Source organism: Dipodomys merriami, unplaced genomic scaffold, assembly GCF_024711535.1.
Source record: "Dipodomys merriami isolate MVZ:Mamm:240054 unplaced genomic scaffold, mDipMer1.0.p SCAF_19, whole genome shotgun sequence".
NCBI classification, from domain to species: Eukaryota; Metazoa; Chordata; class Mammalia; order Rodentia; family Heteromyidae; genus Dipodomys; species Dipodomys merriami.
The window spans coordinates 914,762-936,126 of NW_027203270.1; the positions used below are offsets into that span (position 1 = coordinate 914,762).

The 21,365-nt window shown below is 39.0% G+C and overlaps 1 protein-coding gene across 3 annotated transcripts in view; it reads right to left on the reverse strand.

Moving 5' to 3' along the window:
• Map2k4 (mitogen-activated protein kinase kinase 4) overlaps positions 1-21,365 on the reverse strand; it is a 101,409-nt gene that overhangs the window by 46,940 nt on the left and 33,104 nt on the right. For 2 of the 3 annotated variants that reach the window (XM_070026936.1, XM_070026937.1), the window contains one exon: positions 18,535-18,637. In XM_070026936.1, coding sequence (XP_069883037.1) covers positions 18,535-18,637 — 103 coding nt within the window. Of the gene's footprint in view, positions 1-5,577; positions 5,655-18,534; positions 18,638-21,365 lie in introns of those variants that run through there. The other variant, XM_070026938.1, reaches the window with a different exon arrangement.

Here is a 21,365-nt window from a genome sequence, read left to right on the forward strand (position 1 = left end):
TCCAAAAAAATCCAATGTGTGTCAATAAATGTAACTTATGTAAAACAGGCAAGTTTAGGGATAGAATACTTGACATTTGTAAAACAGGCAAGTTTAGGGGTAGAATACTTGACATTGGACTTCAATGCATACCAAGCAAGACTTACTAAAGTATAATGTGTAGCTAAGTTTTTAAATCAGGGACTTGTTACATAAAAAAATATGAAAACTATCATCTCTATACAGGTGCCCCCATGCTTGTCTTTTCTGGTCATTGATCTTCTAGGGACCTACATGTCCACTAATGATTCAATCCTTCAGCAAAGTCATTGTCATGTTTACATTGACCCAAACAAATCCACACATTCCCAAAAGAAAAAGAAAAAAAAGCAATCACCGATAACTACTACATAATGTACTAGAACTAATTAACTTGAGTCTAAATGTCCCAGACAAAAATGTGTCACCATCTATTTCTCCCCATGGAGATCAAGTGAGAAGCATTATTTCTTGTGGAGAAAATGAGTGTAAGTGAAATAAAGATGTTCTGTGCTTGAGACTAGTGGGCCAAAGGTAATTTTTTGTTCTTTATTCTGGCTGCATTATGATAGAAAGCTTGGTATGAGAGTCAGGGGTGGTTGCGTACCAGTAAGGAAGAATATTTTGAACTTTAGGTCAGTTTGGGCTACCTAGTGAGACTCTGTCTCAGTTTAAAAAAAAGAAAAGCAAAGAAAAAAAACACCTTAGCACAAACGTCTTAATTTTCAGTTTATATTTTCATCTTGGTTCTTAGTAAATATTACTCAGACATCATTTTGTGCTATGCACCTGAAATAGTATCTCCAAAGTTAGAAGGTTAGCTTCTGAAGCAAGTAAGAATCAAAATCTCAACTACTTGCCCTTAAAAATCTGTTTATACAAGATGCAGGGCACTGGAATCAAATACAGTGGAAACAGGGGTTATACCATGAGGGAAGAACATACAAGAGAAACAAAAAAAAAATCACATAGTACATTATAAGTACATTAAAAAACAACAGCAACAAAGATAAAAACCTCTTGTGTCCATATCTTGGGGTTCATTTTGCTTAGCATCATCTTATATGGTCCTATGTACATAGCTTTTGACCTTTTCTGCTTGCCCTAGATGTATACTAGTTATTATAAATAAGGGAAACCATGGGACCAACAATGAGATGTACATGACACTATGTTGAAAATAAACTTTACAACTTGCAAGGGGGGGAGGAAAGAGTTGGGGAGGTGGGGAGACAAGGGATGGTAAGGGAAAAACAATGCTCGAAAAGAAATGTACTCATTACCTTACTCATGTAACTGTAACCTCTCTGTACAGTATCTTTACAATAAAAAATATATATTAAAAAAAAAGAATCGGTTTATTTGTTTATTGGTGCTGGTACTGGGGCTTGAACTCAAGGCCTGAGGGCTATCCCTGAGCTTTTTCATTCAGGGTTCTACCACTTGAGTTATAACTCCACCTTTGTCTTTTTGATAATTAAGTGGAGATAAGAGTCTAATACAATTTCCTGGCTTCAGACTGCTATCTTCAGATCCCTGCTTCCTGAGTAGCTAGGATTAAAGGTATGAATCATCAATTACCTACCCTCTCACTTATTTTTAATACACTTACTATATGAATTTTCTTCTCAGCCATTAACTAGTAAACCACTACATTCTCAAGTACACTTTCATCATTTGGGGACACTTACCAAACCAATCAATGAGATTTTTTTTTTTTTTTTTACAAAAATAGATTTCATTTGCAGACAAATTTAAGAACATGGGCATTTTACTCAGCCAGACTCAAAAGTCTATGCTCTTCTGAGTGCTTTATATTTTTAAATTTTAACTTGAATATATGAACTGTGATTGACCAGCTTAAAATAATCCCAACTATGCTTTAAATTGGACTTTATTGTATTTCCTTATGATATTCTTACACATACTCAGGATCACCAAAGTTAAAATTGTTGGACTCAAGGGAAGTTGAGTCTTTCTGGAAAGGTATTTAGGCTTAAGCATACAATTTAATATTATAAATATTTTGTTAAAGGAAAAAAAATAAACTCATTCTCATGGCTTCCTACCATCTCAATTAGATGTTCAGGGCACCAAATATTCAGAGATGAACAATTCAAGCACAAAGGAAACAAAGAGTGCATTCAGGCCTGTCTTTCTAGGAACTCTTCTGGAAAATTCTGGATTGGCTTTGTGTTTTCCATCTGGGCTAAGTATCAAGAATCAAGAGACACCCAGTCCAAGGCAAACTGATCTACAATCTCACTAACATTTTCAGGAAAATATATTAGACTAGTCTGGTATGCTCATCTTTGCTGAATCTTACCTTAAAATCTACTTCTAAATATTTTTCACCTAGTGCCTATGATTATTTCATAAAGCCTGTTCCAGAGGTTTCATTTTATTTTATTTACTGGTTGTGGGGTTTGAACTCAGGGCCTGGGCACTGTCCCCGAGTTCTTTTGCTCAAGGAGAGTGTTCTATCACTTTGAGCCACAGCTCCACTTTCAGTTTTTCAGTGGTTAATTGGAGATAAGAGCCTTATGGGGGCTTTCCTGCTCAGGCTGGCTTTGAATTGCAATCGTAAGATCTCGGCCTGCTGAGTAGCTAGGATCACAGGTATGAGCCACTGGCACCTAGCCAAGAGTTTTCATTTTAAAGTGCACAGGTAAGAATATTGGCATAAGCTATCAAGTTACAGCATGAGAAAAGTTTTCCAGTATACACACACTAGAATCCCTGGGTGAGTATTTGGCTCGATACTATATGCAAATATTACTTTGAAACAGTTCAAAATTGTAGCTAAATATACTATACCAATCTTCTGGGAATTCAGACATCATAGATTACTATCATTACTACGGCTTTATAAATGAGCCTATGTGATATAAGGAAACATCACTGACATCTCCAGCCTCAGTTAATTATTTATATACTCTTACAGTGACAGAAGGACTCTCCAAGGAGCAACGTCTGAGACCTGTACACTGGTGTATACATTCTACACTGACATTCTGCTGCTTATTTATTATACCTATGTCTTTTGAATCATATTTTTCTATTATCATAATCTACTTACTTGCTGTTTTTTAGGGATGAGAGCTTAGAAAAGACATGAAGAGATAGGAAGAAAAGGATATAAAGGTTCAGGCATTGGTCTTCATCTATCTGCAAAGACTATCTTACTGTCCTCTAGATATTCTAGCACTACCTCTTCCCTCCTGCTTATGCATCATAGGTACCACATTCTATAGTTTTAAGTAGGCCTAGATGGTCCTTGCCTTGAGAAGTGAGTTAACATCTTTCCCAGTAATTCAAGTCTCCTACAGAGTGTATTCTTCACAGGTTTCCAAAGAAAGCTCACCAAGAACTGGTATTCGTAACATAAAATGTAGCTTAAGAAACCTAAACCCCCTCTCTGCTCTTTTCTAGCTCTTCTCTAGCTCTTCTCTTTTCTAGTTCGCTCTTAGCTCTTTTCCCCAGCTTTCTCTCTCTCTTTCTCTTTCCCAGCTCTCTCTTTCCCAGACCTTTCCCCACCACATGGAGGACCAAGATGGCCTGGTGCTAGCCTGAACGATGAATAAACCTACCCCTTACCTGAAAAAAAAAAAAAAGAAACCTAAACCCAATTCTTTAATATATAGATTCATCTGGAACTTCAAAATGCACTCTTTACAAATATTATTAAAAGTCCAAGAACGACTTAGAGTGAAGAATTTTGAAACATGGTTTGAAAAGGGATGAATACGGTTGAAACACATTGTTTGCAACTCTGAAAACTGAGCAACTATGAAACCTGTTGAAATTGTTTTGGGAAAGAGAAGTGGGAGAGAAGAATGACAGAGGGGATGAAATGGGCTGGAACATGCTAGGATCATGGGTGGAAATGTAATAATGAGATGCTTCCTTGTATAACTAATGTAAGCTAGAATGAATGAAGAAATGAATGATGAATCAGTGAATCAATTTGAATGAACAAATGGCAGCATCCTAGATTAAGATGGACCCTAAATAAGACAACCATCCTTCTAAGGCCAAAGAGAGAGAGAGAGAGAGAGAGAGAGAGAGAGAGAGAGAGAGAGAGAGAGAGAGAGAGAGAGAGAGAGAGAGAGAGAGAGAGAGAGAGAGAGAGAGAGAGAGAGAGAGGAGATCAAGATTGGAGAAAAGGACCAATTGCAGATGAAAGCAGCATTTATAGGCATGTGACTCAGCCTCCATCCAGACTTTGAATGAGCAGGAGGAAGGAAGGAAGGATCTTTCACCTTGACTTCAGATTTCTGGCCTCAAGAACTGTGAGAGGCTTGGGAATGTGGCTTAGTGGTAGAGTGCTTGCCTAGCATGCATGAAGCCCTAGATTCGACTCCTCAGTACCACATAAACAGAAAAAGCCAGAAGTGGTGCTGTGGCTCAAGCGATAGTGTGCTAGCCTTGAGCAAAAGAAGCTCAGGGACTATGCCCAGGCCCTGAGTTCAAGCCCTAGGAATGGGGAAAAGAGAGAGAGAGAGAGAGAGAGAGAGAGAGAGAGAGAGAGAGAGAGAGAGAGAGAGAGAGAGAGAGAGAGAGAGAGAGAGAGAGAGAGAGAACTATGAGAGAACAAATTTCTGTTGGCTTTGAGCCACCAAGTCTGTTTGAGTAATTCAGTAAACCTAAACCACGAGTCCCTAACTTTTTCTATAAGGATTCAGAGGCAGAGTATCTCAGGCTTCACCAGAGACTTTGTAATAAATTGCAATACATCGCTGTCGCAAATATACAACCTGATGAGTATGGCTAAAGTCCAATAAAACTTTACAGGCAAGAAACAAATGGGCCAGATACAGCTTGTGAGCTATATAGCTTGCTGACTGCATGACAGAATGGATACCACAATGGCTAAGCATCTAAACTATACCTATCATATTTAAGTGACTTAAATCATATCCATTTATTTCCTGTATCTTTCATTTCTCTCGGGCTTATAATGATGCTGTATAAGAAACCCCAATTATCTACTCAAATCTGCCAGCTTAAGATCCAGAAATTAACAAAAAAATGCATTTTGGAATTTTCCTTAACCATCTCCCATAAAACAAGTATGACAGTGAACAGGACAAAGATCTAACTGCCCTTCCCAAATTCTCTCATCACTGAGGTAAGCACAATAAAAAAAGCAGCAAAACTCCTTGGACATTGTTCCTATCTACCTACCTTTCAACAGGTATTAAAGTACGGTCATCATAGATTTCTTCATCCTGGACATGAAAACTCAATTTCTCATACCAAATGCCTACTTTTTTCTCTTGGTAAATGTCTTCTTGTGCCTAAAAGCCACTATTATAACAACACTGTATTATTTGACAAATTTTAGATGGTTTTATTATCACATTCGTCCCTCTCATTTATGCAACAAGCATATCCTCCTTAACAAATCATTTCTTTTCTTCTTTTCCCTCTAAGCAACCTTGGATTTATCAAGCCAGCATGTAATAACTACCTCGAAAATCCTTTACTCCTTAGCATGTACATATATAACACCACTAATCTTCCTTAGAGAGGAAGAAAAAAAAACACAACACATACCCTTCAAAACACGGCAAGTGTTCTTCTGCGTCCAAGGATCTCTAGATAAATACTGCTTTCTGCATCCTTCTGCAATGCAGCTCTGTTAATTCCGGAAATTTCCACAGTAAATGCTGCCTATCGGTTACCATGGAAACTGCCTGCTTCCTAGCACTACTCAGAAAATGAGCATCTTTGCCTCAAACTCACAGGAAGCAAAAAGTAAAAAATGAAAAACAAAGATGTCCAGAAGAACAGCTCCAAACTCCAAATAGAAATGTTAACATTTTCATATTATTTTCAGATAATATCACACAGGCAAGGTGCAACAGGCCAGCACTATGGAGGCTAACACAGGATCAAGAATCTCAGGCCAGCTTGATCCTTCTGTGAGATCCTGTCTAAACTGAAAAAGAATATAAAGAAAATAATAATTGGGATAACAAGCATAATGCAGTGGGGAGCTATGGACAGGTTATAAACAGGTGAGCAGCACTATCTGATGGTGGTTGTAGGGGACCAACAGAGATTAGGAAGAGGCAAGAATGGAATTCAGGAGCTGGCACTTGATGGATCACAGTGAAATTAAACTGACGACACTGAAGTCAGAGAAAATGGATGAGGGTCGTGAAGAGGGGAAGCATCCATCATGAATGCTAGAGGTTGTTTTGAATGAATGGGTTTTCTGGCCATGGCTAGGATGAAGACTGCTGATGCGGCGCATCTAGACAAGGAATCTGGAAGGGGGCAAGGAATGGATTTTAGACACATTAAGCTTGAGATGTGCATGGACAAGCCCACTGAGATGATGTCAGGTGACATATACACACACATTTTGCCCTGATGTTGCAGTGTCTGAGTGATGGTTGAGGAGGGAGTAGAAACTGGAGATTAAAATAATGCGAGGGCTGGGAAGGTGGCCCAGTGGTAGAGTGCTTGCCTTGCATGCCTGAGGCCCTGGGTTCGATTCCTCAGCACCACATAAACAAAAAGAAAAAAAGCCGGAAGTGGTGCTGTGGCTCAAGGGGTAGAGCGCTAGCCTTGAGCTGAAGAGTTGAGGGACAGCACCCAGGCCCAGAGTTCAGACCCCACAACCGGACCAAAAAAATAAATAACTAAAATAAAATAAAATAATGTGAGTTGTCAATGTATCAGTAATAAGACCGGAGAATGACAGTGTGTTTTTATATGAAGGCATATACAAGGCTGAGCCCTAGAGAAGTGTAACATTTAGAAACAGTACAGGGTAAGAATAATTGGCACTTGAAAGATAGGGAGAAACTGGGAATGTTACAGAACTCAGCATTACTTCAGAGCAGGTGGAAAAGGGTTAAGGTTTGCTATGTCTGATGCTCTGAGAACCTGGCTATGGCTGCTTTGCTGGTAGAATCGGCTGAGAACTGATTTCTTAGAGGGTGGGTGGGAGATGAAGAATTTTAACACAAGGTGGACATTAGGACCCAGACAGAAAAAAAAGGTCTTTTTTTTTTTTTTGGTGGTTCATATTTATTTATTTTTTAATTGTCAAGGTGATATACAGAGGGGTTACAGTTACATGAGCAAGGTACATTTCTTATCCAGCATTGTTGCCTCCTCTTTTGTTTTTCCCTTACCATCCCGTCCCTCCCACCTCCTCAATTACACCTCCCACCTCCCTACTCGCCCACCCCAACTAAATTGTAAAGTTCATTTTTCGACATAGTGTCTTGTACATCTCATTGTTGCAATGGGTAAATCTGTATCCCTACTTAAACATTTTTTGTCCCTTCTCATCCCCAAATTATACCAACATCAAATACAGTGAAAACAGGGGTTATGCCATAGGGGAGGGACATACAAAGCAACAAAACAATCACATGGTACCTTATAAATACGTTAGAAACAATAGCAAGAAAGAAAACACCACTTGTGTCCCTATCTTCGGGTTCATTTCGCTTAATATCATCTTATCTGAGCTTTTCTGCTTGTCCCAGACATATACTAGTTATTGCAAATAAGGGAAACCATGGGACCTATATTTCTTTGGGCCTGGCTTATTTCATTTAATATAATTTTCTTCAAGTCTTTCCATTTCCTAACAAATGGGGCAATGTCATTCTTTCTGATGGAGGCATAGAATTCCATTGTGTATATATTCCACATTTTCTTGATCCATTCATCTACTGAGGGGCATATATGGGTTGGTTCCATATCTTAGCTATAGTAAATAATGCTGCAATAAACATAATTGTGCTGGTAGCTTTAGTATGGTCTTGTTTGTGATCATTTGGGTAAATGCCAAAAAGTGGGATTGCTGGGTCATTTCTTATGTGATACATAATGGAATTCTATGCCTCCATCAGAAAGAATGATACTGCCCCATTTGTTAGGAAATAGAAAGACTTAGAAAAAATCATATTCAGTGAAGTAAGCCAGGCCGAAAGAAACATAGGTCCCATGGTTTCTCTTATCTGCAATAACTAGTATATGTCTAGGACAAGCAGAAAAGGTCAAAGGCTATGTACAAATAACCATATAAGATGATGCTAAACAAAATGAACCCCAAGATAGGGACACAAGAGGTTTTATCTTTGTTGCTGTTGTTTCTAATGTATTATGTGATTTTTTTTGTTTCCCTTGTATGTTTTCTCCACATGGTATAACCCCCGTTTTCAGTGTATTTGATTCCAATGCCCTGTATGTTTATACCTATTTTTCTAATTTGGGGAGGGGAAGGCAAATAACAAAATGCTTAAATAAGGATACAGGTTGACCCATTGTAACAATGAGATGTACAAGACACCATGTTGAAATGAACTTTACAACTTTGGGGGGAAGGGAGGAGTTGGGAAGGTAGGGAGGGATGGGACGGTAGGGGAAAAAACCAAAGGAGGGGGTAACAATGCTCTATAGGAAATGTACTCATTTCCTTACTCATGTAACTGTAACCCCTCCGTACAGTAAAATACATAAAATACAAAAAAATACATAAAAATATGTATTTTTTAAAAAAGTACATTTCTTGTCAAAGTAGCTGTACAAAGGGATTTCAGGGAACAATTCAATTTATGAGTACAATGCATCTTGATCTCATGTTGGTTTGAGGCAGCTTTCCTAACTTTTCTTACTTGAAGCAGAACCCAAAAACTACTGTGATGGTAAACAGTGAGTATGGTTGATAGAGAATATCAGCTTTTAGGGAACATGCTACTTGGGAAAGGCTGAGATCTGAGGATGTGAAATCTGAGGCTCTCAGCCTTCTGAAGTCTTTTCAACGGGAAAGTCCACAAGAATCTTACCTCCAATTAATTGCCAAAAAGCCATACGTTTTTATGTGTTTGAGTGTACGCACACATATTTCTTTCTTAAACCTTGTTTCCAAACACTGCAAATGTCTTTTGTCTTTTTTAAAATTTCTTTGAGCTCCTGGGAATGCTAGACAAACACTCTACCACTCGAGTACATCCCCAGCATTTGTCTGTTGAGTTGTTGCCTGTTTGTTTGCCTTCTTGCTTGGTTTTTGAGACAAGGTCTCAATATGCAACCCTGGCAGGCCTCAAATTTGTGATATTCCTGTCTCAAGTTCTTGAATACTGAGATTGGCACCCAATGGGTCATCATGGTTGTGTATCTAGAAAGCCCTACATTATGTAGCCCATTTCCCCATCCTATCTCTACTCTTGATCCGAATCCACTTTTCCTTCCTCTTTTAATTATCCTCCATCCCAATTGGCTGCCTGTCTACTCCATGAGAAGCTGAGTCTTCAGCACATTGGCAATTCCAAATGCCTGTGACTGCTTCCACTTGCAACACTCCATTCTACCAATCTAATTAAGATACACTCTGGCTTACAAGCCTCAGTGACTACTTTTTCAACACCCTTATGATACGGAAGGACCTGGCTCATTTCCTTCAATAGCATATGCGTTGTTATAGTTTTACACACACACACATATACACACAGAGTCTATCTCTAAACACCAAGTTACATGAAGTACTGAAGTACCAATAACATCTCTGATCATGAAGTAGCCATGTCTATACCACAGGGAATTGCACATGGGGAACATTCAACAAATACTGCCTGAATGAACAGCAAAAGGTTTACTAGGCTGCTTTGGTTTCTGACACCTATCGGCTGCTCAGAAAGTGTTTTCCCAGATGCTATATGATATCCCAAAACCCACTCACCACGCTCTCACATTTTTTTTTTTTTACATCCATTCCAGCTCCAAGACTTCTCACATCTGACTCACTTCTGTATATCCTCAATCTCTGGGGAAAAAAAGGTGATAGTAACCAGCTTGCATTGTGTGCCAGAGGACCTCAACTCAGGGAAATTTTGCATCCCAAAGATCACCTTAACAGTATCTGGAGACATTCTGTTTATTACAACTAGGAGATGCTACCGGCATCTACTAGGTAAAGACCAGAGACGTAGCTAAAGATCTGATCATGCAAAGGATAGTCCCACAGTGACATTATCCAGCCTAAGATGCCCACACTATCAAGGTCAAAAAAAAGTAGCTATTTCTAGTCAATCCTAAAATCGGGGAAAGGCAATAATAACTACCAACCAATAAAACAACAAATGTTTTTAAATTAAAAAAACAACAACACTGAATCAACACAAGCTGTTCTTTGAAACAATGAAAATAATCTAAATAGTTACTGATAAGGAACTAAACAAAAAGTGCAATGCAAAGAATGTCATATAACAAACTAAGAAAAGAGGGAATGTACTAAGTTTGAAATATCTTCTAGATGTATTAGCAAAAAATCAAGCTACAAAGTAGTATACAGTGAACTTTTGAGTGGCTATTTTTAAGGATTTGCATAAATTATAAATTTTGCTAACATTTTTCTGCAAGGTCATGTTGTACTTAGTAGGCTTATGTTAGGAGAGAATTATCTAGAGCAAGAAGCTTACTTCTTATTCTTTAACTTTCGGCATCAATTGAATACTCTTACCTGAAGTATGCATTATTCTTTTTTTGTTGTTGGTGGTAGTGGTGGGGCTTGAATTCTAGGTCTTGGGTGCTGTCCCTCAGCTCTTCAGCTCAAGGCAAGCACTCTACCACTTGAGCCACAGCACTACTTCTGGTTTCCTAGTGGTTAATTGGAGATAAGAGTCTCACGGACTTTCCTGCCTGGGATGGCTCTGAACCGTGATCCTCAGATCTCAGCCTCCTGAGTAGCTAGGATTATAAGCGTGAGCCACCAGCACCTAGCGTATTATTCATTTTTAGAAGGGTACTATGAACTATCTGAATGATAAGATTATGAGCCATTTTGTTTTTCTTCTTTATACTTTTCAGAAAGAAGGAAGGAAGGAAGAAAGGGATGGAGGGAGGGAAGGAGAGGAAAGAGAGAGGGAAGGAGAGGGAAGAATGGAAGGAAAGGAAGGAGGGAGGGAAGGAGAGGGAAAGAAAGGGGGGAAGGGAGGAGAAACAGAAAGAGAAAGGGAAAGAAAGAGAGACTAGTAAATGGTTTTGTTTTGTTTCTGAGAAAGCATCTCACTATGTTGCCCAAGCTGACCTCCATCACCTGGCTCAAGCAAGCCTCAATTTTCTGAGTAGCTGAGACTAGAGGGATGTGACACCATACCAGGCTTATACATATTCTTCTGAAAGCACAATGAGGGCACAAATGTCTGAGTTCTCTAGAGGATCCACTACACCTCCTGTGATGCCACAAGCACTCCAGATTAATTCTCAATGATGCTTCTTCAAGTTCCACTCTGGAGCTCAGGGTGTACCTGCATGGCAAAGTGAGTAACTGATAGCATCCATGAGGCCCTGGGTACATCCCAGAGAACATCCTAAAATAATCAGATCTCACCCTGGCTTTTCCTCAGACATCATAATAAGGGAAATGAAACAAGAGGAGAAAAATTGTCAAAATACTCTTCTACAGTCATAGTAGCTGAACTCATGGTAGTCAAGCAAGTGGCACTGTGGGTCAAGTGGTAGAGCACTAGCTTTGAGCTGAAGAGCTGAGGGACAGCGCCCAGGCCCAGAGTTCAAGCCACATGACCAACAATAGCAACAAAAAAGAACATGGTAGTTATGTATATGTCATCGAGAATCAAGCCTGCTGAAGCCTATGAGTACTGCGATGACATATGTGTGCCACCACACCCAGCTATTTACTGATCTGCTAAGCACAATTTTCAAAATGGCTGACCACTATTCATCCATCTTCTACTGAGTTGATTTCTGTTATTTTCTTCTATTATTTGTAGGTTAAATTCACCTTCTTGACATACTTCCTTTGTGTTATTCGTTACTCTTCTAACGATTATACCCAGTTCCTTGCTGAGGAATTTAAATAACCAAAACGCTATCATTACTTTGTTTTCTCTGATTTATTAAGAACTGTACATTCTTCCTCAAATGCACTCAAATTCACACCCATTTCCTTAAAAGAAAAATTTCGGAATCAAAACACACGTACAGCCAGGCCCAGGGAAGGCCTATAATAATCCCAGCACTCGGGAAGCTGAGGCAGCAATGAATTGAGGATACCCAAGAATTCCTGGCCTGCTTAGGATACCTAGGAAGATGTTAGCTCAAATCCTCAGTCTATTCCCTCAAAAGAAAATGGGGAAAAAAAAAAAAAAACGTTCAGATGATAGATAAAAAGGAGCACGTAATTCCTTCTTTAGTCCAAGTTTTGGTTTCTGGTTTTTTGGGTGGAGGGACTGGCAGTGCAAGAATCTGAACTCAGGGCTTAGCCCTTGCTAGGCAGGCACTTAGCCATTTGAACCACGTCCCCTGACTGTTTTGCTTTTTCCTTCCATTATTATTTGCATAAGGGCTCCCACTTATGCAAAGGCTAGTCTGGACCACAGTCCTCCTGTTTATGCTTCCTGCACAACTGGGATGACAATCACGGCCTGCTTTCTATTGGCTGAAATGGAGTCTCACAAACTTCCTGCACAGGCTACATTCGAACTGTGATCTTCCTAATCTCCACCTTCTGAGTACCTAGGATTACAGGTGGTGCCACTGCATCAGGCAAGGAGTTTAATTTTCAAACCCACTCAATGAAAAGACTTCTAGATATGCATGTGTTTATTCTCCTCTTGCTCTTAAATAATGAAACAAAAGAAGCCGTGTATGTGTGTGCACGCACACGCGTGCATGCACTAGGACTTAAACTCCAGACCTATCCCTCAGCTTTCTTGCATACATCTAGACACAGACTCTACCACTTGAGCCATAACTCCAGACCTGCTCTGTGCTGGGTAATTGGAGATGAATCTCTTGAAATTTTTCTGCCCAGGCTGGACTCAAACCTCAATCCTTCAGTTATCAGTCTCCTGGGAAGCTATAATTACAAGCATGAGCCATTAATTACCTCCAGTGCCTAGGTAAAGGCAATGGTTTCTAAATTGAAATAGACCATTAAGGGCCAAATAAAAAGAATAAAGGGGAAAGAAGAGAATAACATGAGATTTCTGTCTCTGGGGGAAAAAAAAGACCAAACACCACAAAGATAATAGTGAAGTCACCAAGGTTTAGGAATGACAGTCATGGAACTGGGAATGTGGCTTAGTAGTAGAGTGTTTGCCTGGAATGCATGAAGCCCCAGGTTTGATTTCTTGGTATCCTATAAACAGAAAAAGCCAGAAGTGGCACTGTGGCTCAAGTGGTAGAGCCCTGAGTTCAAGCCCCAGGATTGGCAAAAGAAGGAGGAGGAGGAGGAGGAGCAGGAGGAGGAGGAGGAGGAGGAGGAGGAGGAGGAGGAGGAGGAGGAGAAATGATAGTCTTATATGACTTTCTACAGCAACCCTAGAAGACAAGAAATATTGGCGTAATACCTTCAATATTTTGAAGGAAAAAAAAATCTACTCCAGAATCCAATAGCCAATTAAAGTACTAACCTGCCAGGCACTGGTGGCTCATGCTACTTAGAAGGCTGAGATCTGCAGATTATGGTTTGAAGTCAACCCAGGCAGGGAAGGCCATGAGACTTTTATCTCCAATTGACCACCAGAAAATTAGAAGTCGAGCTATAGCTGAAAGTGGTAGAGCAATAACCTTCAATAAAGGAGCTCAAGGACAGCACCCAGGCTCTGAGTTCAAGCCCCATAGCCAAAAAAAAAAAGTTCTAACTTATTTCAAAATTTAGTTGGATAAAGACATTTTTCCAACATTCAAAGACCCAAAAAACATTTCTTTATTAAGACAGAACTCCTCAGGAAGACTTAGAAAGTATACTCTACCAAACCAAGGTAGAAAGTTGGGGAGAAGCTGAGCACTGGTAGCTTAAGCCTGCAATCCTAGCTACTCAGGAGGCTGAGATCAGAAGATTGCATCTCAAAGCCAGTCCAGGCAGGCAAGTCCATGAGACTCTTACCTCCAATTAATCACCAAAAAGCAGGAAGTAGAGCTGTCCCTCGAGTGGTAGAGCACTAGCCTTGAGCACAGAAACCCAGGGGGCAGTGCCCAGGCCCCAAGTTCAAGCCTCATGACCAGCACATAAAACAAAAATGTTGAGGAGAAGGACAGGAGGACAAAGAAAACATGAAGTGGCAGAAACAGAGAATCAAAACCAGGTATTCACCAATTGTGAAGAAGTCCTAAAGAGCACCCACTCCAGTTTAGAGCAAAAGTATGGACAGACTGCTGAATGGACAATATTGAATTATCAGTGAACTACAGCTTTCACAAGTATAATAAAAAGCTTTAATAGATTATACACACAAGCAGCATTATCTGTTGCAGGCAGAAGCTAGAAACAACCCAAGTGGCCACCAACAGTTGAATGGATAAAGAAAATTGTGTATGTATATACAGTAAACTATTATTCACTCTTCAGAAAGAAAGGAGATTCTGACATGTACTACAACAGGATGGTCCTTGAAGACATTCCATTCAGTGAGCTTGGAACAAAACACCTGTGTTCTGATTTCACTTGCATTAGTTGCCTAGAACAATGTGAAGGAAGACAGCAAAAGGAAAGCTAAAAACAGATACATGAATCTTTAAACTAAGTCTTTATTTGATAATCCTAGCTACTCAGGAGACAGAGATCAAGAGGATCACAGTTTGAGTCTAGTTAGGCAGGATCTCTATCTCAACCAACAAGCCCAGTGTGGTGATACAAGCTTATCTATAACAATCAGCTATGCTGGAGGTATAGTTCAAATACCAGTACCATTTTTTTTTAATTTAAGATAAAATAAAATGGCCCCTCTGCTACCCAGAGACATGGGTCCACACCTATGTATATTCTCATACAATTATAGAACACCAATAATACAAAAATAGTGCTAAAAGCTTCCAACAAGAGGTACAAGGCAATCTGTAAGCAATATCCTGCCACAATTAAACAGATCTACATAAATGGCTCTCCAAATTTACACTTAATTCACCAAAATGCCATTCCGCTTCTCTTCCCCTATCCTTCTTGATCTTTCAAAGTCCAATTCAAACCTTGCTACTCTGTGAAATTTTTCACTAAGTAATAGATCTAACCTCCCCTGCCCCTGTGTCTCACTTGACATTTCTGTCTGCATTACCTTATGCTGTACTTCTTCAACTGTCATTCCTTGGCATTTCATTTGAACTACTGGTTCTCAGAAGTTACTGATGCACTCTTGCTTTTTATTTTTTATTTTTACTTTTTACAATCTTCCAAAGGATCCTGCACTCAGGAGAGTATCAAATGCCCATTGAGATCTGAAAGCAGTTCCTGGACACATCTTAACGTCATTCTTCTTTCCTTTCTTAAATTCATGAGGGTTTACATTTACAATCCTACTAAAGCTCATGGAAATTTCAGGAGGAAAACATACATAAATAGCAAGAGAGATCTTACTTCAAAGCTCTCACAAAATCAAGTCATGGATTCTAAGTTGCAAAGTACTTCTAAACAGCAACAGTGATTTTTTTTTTATTAGTGCTTCTGGTACATATCACAGAGGAAGAGAACAAAAGGATACCTTATGAAGAGCCTGGGGACGTCCAGACACGCTGGCCTTGGAAATAAAACAATTATCTATCAATTCCAGTAAATGGCCTACTTCTAATCCAGACCATATAGACCTGTGTAACAACAAATCCAACAAACTCTTGGTTGAAATCTTTCTTTCATCTTTCTCAATCCCATGCTTTAATGGGTTTTTTTTAAACTGTCTTCAAGCAGTTGTCATTTAGCAAAGCAGTTTAGGAATACAGTGCACCTTGATCAATGTTACCCCCTTCACCATTCTCACCCAGCCCTCCCTCCCCGGGCAGCCCTTCCCTCACTTTTCTTAATTCTGGAGGATATACATTGAATTCTTGACCACATGTCCTCCTAAGGCAGGGGACATCAGGGAAAATGAGACATGGGAAAACAGCAGCCAGGAATAAGAGATAAATATTGTGTTAATGCATAGCTTGACTAAAAGCACACTGACACTATTTATTTTTTTGGTTGTCAGTCTTAAACTCCCCCAATAAGTTGCAACATTTAGTAAAATGAATTTTTTAAAAAAGGCAGAAGGAGAGAGTAGCTCTTTCTATGTGACCTTGTCTGTGCAACTCAAACAATTTTGTGCTCTGGAACTGAGCATGAATATGGAAGAGAGGCAGGCAGAGGCCTCCTCCTTCTGGGAGACCCCCTTCCTGGAACATCACCAGTTCTGGTAATAGCCTCAAACTTCTACACTTGTTAAGAGACAGAATGGACCACTGAGAGCTGGCTACAGACTTATTATTAAGCACTAGTTAAAAGAGTAAGACTTAAAACCAAATCCGTTCAATTTTTAAAATAAAAAGGGGTTGTTGTCAGCCTACTTACTTGTTTAAAATATTTTAAAAAGGGATTTTTGTCTATGAATTTTCCATAAATGAAGCATCTGCGGAGAAAAGAATGTTTTCAAATATGTAAATATTGTTCCAGTTCTAAATTTAAGTTAGTAGCATTCCCCTGGTCATAACAGCTTTTCAGAGAGATTTAAAGCTGGGCACCAGTGGCTCACACAATCCTAGCTACTCAGGAGACAGATCTGAGGATCAAGATTCCAAGCCAGCATGGGCAAGAAGGTCCAGGAGACTTTTATCCTCAATTAAGCACCTCCTAACAGAGGTGTACCCTTGACCAAAAATGCTAACTAAGCAAGAGCTCCCAGGTCCCAAGTTCAAGCCCTAGTATTGTCACCAGAAAGAATATAGTAACAATATTAATAAACAAACAAAAAGAGAGACCTAAGAATTTTGGTGATTCATTACTAACGTGCTTTTAAAAGAGAAAGATTGGATCATCTTGATGATTACTACATAAGCCTTTTCTGTCTGGCTTCAAATACATGCTTGGCCAGTAACCATGGTAACAGGATTAAACTGTTGAAGAAGTAGTTTCATACAAGCTTTCATGAAGAATTCTAGGAAATGAACAATGAAAGGTTTTTTGGGAGAGCATTTTCTTGTTGCTTGGGTTCTGTTATAACCAACTGAAAAATATAAGGTTTCTTGATCAATACAGATGTTTCAGAGACAGGATAATGTTTGGTTTCTATAGAGAAACAGACTAATGAACACCATTCTATTCTAGAATGGTTCTAAACCAGAACAAGTTCTTCTGCTTTTAGTTTCTTTACCGATAGGGTCTCAAGGTTTTGCCCAGGGGCCCACACTGGGCCACAATCTTCTAATCTCTTTTTCTGCAGTAGCTGCAGTCCTAGTGAAATAAGCTTACTGCAGTGCTCATTTAATGTGGTTTTCATTCTAAATTTACAGGTCAAAGCAGGAGTATATACTCACACATGCACACTCCTCCCTTCTAGCCCAGGAGAGTGTCAAAAATAACAAAGTATTTATACTCAGGCATTCGTGTCAAAGTACACTGTACCATCAGCCAACTTATTACTCTTTGCAAGTAAAATATATACTGACCTTTTTAAATGAAAAGAAAATGACAATAAATGTGTCTCTGAGAAAACTAAGTACATTTCAAGTCTAGTAAGGTTTACATCCAAACTGCTGAGAAATTATTCAAAACAATGTATTCTGTGATAGTTTTTGGTTTTTAGTTTTTGTTTTTGCCTTATGGACGTATCCACAATTGACAAACTCAAGCCTCTAGGAAATTGCTTTATCACTTGAACCATAACCCAGCCTTGCCTATAGATTCTTTATAGATAGGGTCTCGTGGTTTCACCCAGTGACTAGCATCGAACCACAATCTTCCTACTTCTTTGTCTGCGGTAGCTGGGATTACAGCTGTGCACCACAGTGCCTGGATTTGCCTATGCTCATTAACACATACCGTTCACTGCTTGCTTTACAGTCCCAGGATTAGATTAAAAAGTCTCTCCATGAATCTGAGCATAAATATGACAGGTTTAGAGGAAGGGACAATTATTATACAATATGTCACTTCACTTAAATTGAAGGTCTAGGTAAAACATTGTCAGGAAGTTACTTTAAATTCACAAACATATTTTTAACGATATTTCCAGTAAGATGCTATGATATCATTTCTATTCTTTAATTAAAACATTCATTATACAATTTTTTTAAAAAAGGTCACTGACACCAGTACACTCAGATGGACACAACTTTCAATGTCCTATGACATGGTAATCTTAGAGGAACTGAGTTTTTTCAGAATGGAATCAATCTATTTTGTCAACAAGTAAGTGATGAGGATTTGTGGAGAGAGGACATTTAATCTGCAAAATACAACTTGCCATTTAACTGGCAATCCAGGAGGAAGAGGATAAGTGATATTTGCAGGAAGTCTAGTAAGAGTTATTCAAACCATACAAATGTATCTGTTTCTGGCTTTTTGTTCCACAAGGAAACTTTTAAAAGGGGAAACTGTGTTTATCGATTCAAGAATGGAGAACCAATAATTTTCTAATTAAGTTCCCATGATAACATTTCTAAATCGTAAGAAAACAGAAATAACAAACATTGGGTTTAGAAAAATGTATGAAACACCATCATGTTAAACCCTTTATGTGACTCGGGCGTTTGATTTGGTCACGGAAAAATACTCACATGTGTGGATTTTGGACTCCTGTTGTGTTGGGATTCAGAGTAAACCTGGCTGTAGACTTGACCGGTGGATTTGCAAAATTCAACTTCAGTGCTTTGCGTTTACCTGAGAAATAACAAATAAAAAGTAAAAGCTTCAAGTACCCTAAAACAGGTCTTATAAGGGCATAAGAAATTCAAACAAAAAGGCAGAAAAACCTGTTTGCACAAACAGTTGCTGGACAACATTTTGAAAGGTAAAAATGAATTATTCAGAATTGCCAAAAAGCAGATAAAAATGCTCTATAGCTATTACTAATACAACAGTCCAGGACATAAAGATGCTCAGTACCCCTGTCCACTTTGTTTGAGGCTGTGACACAATTGAAAAAAAAAATACCAGTCACTCCAAGAGTCATTTTTCTCAGCAGATATTGCAAAAGAAAAAAAAAGTTTAAATATCACCACTTGCTCAGCCTTATAATGCCTGTCGACTAATAAAAAAATTTCCCCTCAAGAACAATATTACTTCACACCTGAATGAAAGATAATATTCTACAACCATAATGGTCTAAAAACATCATGGCACACTGCATCTTGTATATACATTTTTCTAATTTGAAAAGGGAAAGGGAAATAACAAAATGCTGAAAACAAGGATACAGGTTGACCCACTGTAACAATGAGATGTACAAGACACTGTGGAAAACAAACTTTACAACTTGAGGAAAGGGGAAGAGTTGGGAAGGTGGGAAGAGAAGGGATGGAAGGGGAAAAACAAAGGCGGGGTAACAATGCTGGATAGGAAATGTACTCATTACATTACTCATGTAACTGTAACCCCTCTGTACAGTATCTTTACAATAATATATATATTTTTTTAACTTATGGTACAGTCTATTCCATGCTATTATCGTAAGTACTCAACAGAATTATCTCCTTAAGGAAGCTTCACTGGGGTGAGAGATAGTAACCATTTTTTTAAACACATGAATAAAACATGTCTGCTATACAAAAAACAGGAATTTCAAAGAAGAAAAAGCAAAAATATATTTAAAAATAAAACTTTACAGATACCTGCCCACATAATATATGGTTTATATAATATAATTTTATTTTTATTATATAGGTATTATACAGGTGTTACCATTTCATAATTTTTAAGTACAGACTTATCAATCCACTTACCACCTTCAAGATTATTCCCTTCTGTTGATACCTTCTTTCCCTATAAGTAGATAAGATGTATTTCGTTCTCTAAAATTTAAGTGAGTCCCTAACACAGTTTTTATTTCCTGTGATTCTGTTTTTGTTTGCAGTGCTGGGGCTGGAACCCAAAACCTGTGAATGCTAAGCAGATACCTTCTTTAATTTTTTTTTTATGCCAGTTGTGGGGCTTGAACTCAGGGCCTGGGCACTGTTCCTGAGCGTCTTTTGCTCAAAGCCAGTACTCTACCATTTGAGCCACAGCACCACTTCCAGCTTTTTTAGTAGTTTACTGGAAATAAGATTCAGACTTTCCTGCCTAAGCTTAGCTTTGAACCACAACCCTCACATCTCAGCCTCCTGAGTAACTAAGATTACAGGCATGATCCACGGGCACCCAGCTTTAAGCAAGGCACTCTTTCTCTAGCCCTGTCTCTGGGCCCAAACTACCATTTTTACTCACTTTCATCATTCATTACATTTCTTTCTGTATTGATACATCACACAGAATCATTTCTTTGGAATTTACATGGACACATTATAACAGCATGACACCAATATTTGCAACAAATCTTGGTTTCATGTTCATATGAAAGGTATTTTGCCTGAAAAAACTTGCAAAAGAGTTTACTACATCTATATCTACCCATTTTTAAGAAATCTTTAAATCCAAACATTTTCTGGCCCCAATGGATTCAGAAGATTTACTAAACAGCTCAAAACGTAGACCTGAGATTGGCATATTGGAGAGAAGGACTTCATACAGCAAGAGAGCACTGACCTCCTTGCTGCTTTCAGGAATGGGCTGTGCTACAGCACAATGGGACTTCCAGGAACACCAAACACACAGACATTAAGAAAAAAAAAATTACAGGTTGAAAAAAGAAATGTAGCCAGGCACCAGTGGCTCACGCCTGTAATCTTAGCTACTCAGGAGGCTGTAATCTGAGGATCACAGTTTAAAGCCAGCCCGGGCAGCAGAGCCCATGAGACTCTTATTTCCAATTAACCACCAGAAAACCAGAAGTGGCTAGAGCGCTCGCCTTGAGCTGAAGAGCTGAGGGACAGCGCCCAGGCCCAGAGTTCAAGCCCCATGACTTACCAAAAGAAAAAAAAAGACCACAAAAAAATGTACTAATGAACTTACCTATGTAACTATAACCCCTCTGTACATCACTTTTACGATATTTTTTATTTTAAAAAAAGACAAAAATATATAAATAAATAAATAATACAGTACAAAGATGGGTGCCCATGGCTCATACCCATAATACTAGTTACTCAGGAGGCTGAGATCTGAGGATTGTGGTTCAAAGCCAGCCCAGGCAGGAAAGTCCATGAGACTCATCTCCAATTAACCACTGTTTAGTGGTTAGCCAGAAGTAGAGCTGTGGGTCAAGTGATAAAGCAATAGCCTTGAGCAAAAAGGCTCAGGGACAGCACTCAGGCCCTTAGTTCATGCCCCAGGACTAACACACACATACACACACACACACACACACACACACACACAAACACACACACACACACACACACACACACACACACACACACACACACACACACACACACACACACACACACACACACACACACACACACACACACACGTAATCGTAGCTACTCAAGCTGAAATCTGCAGATCACAG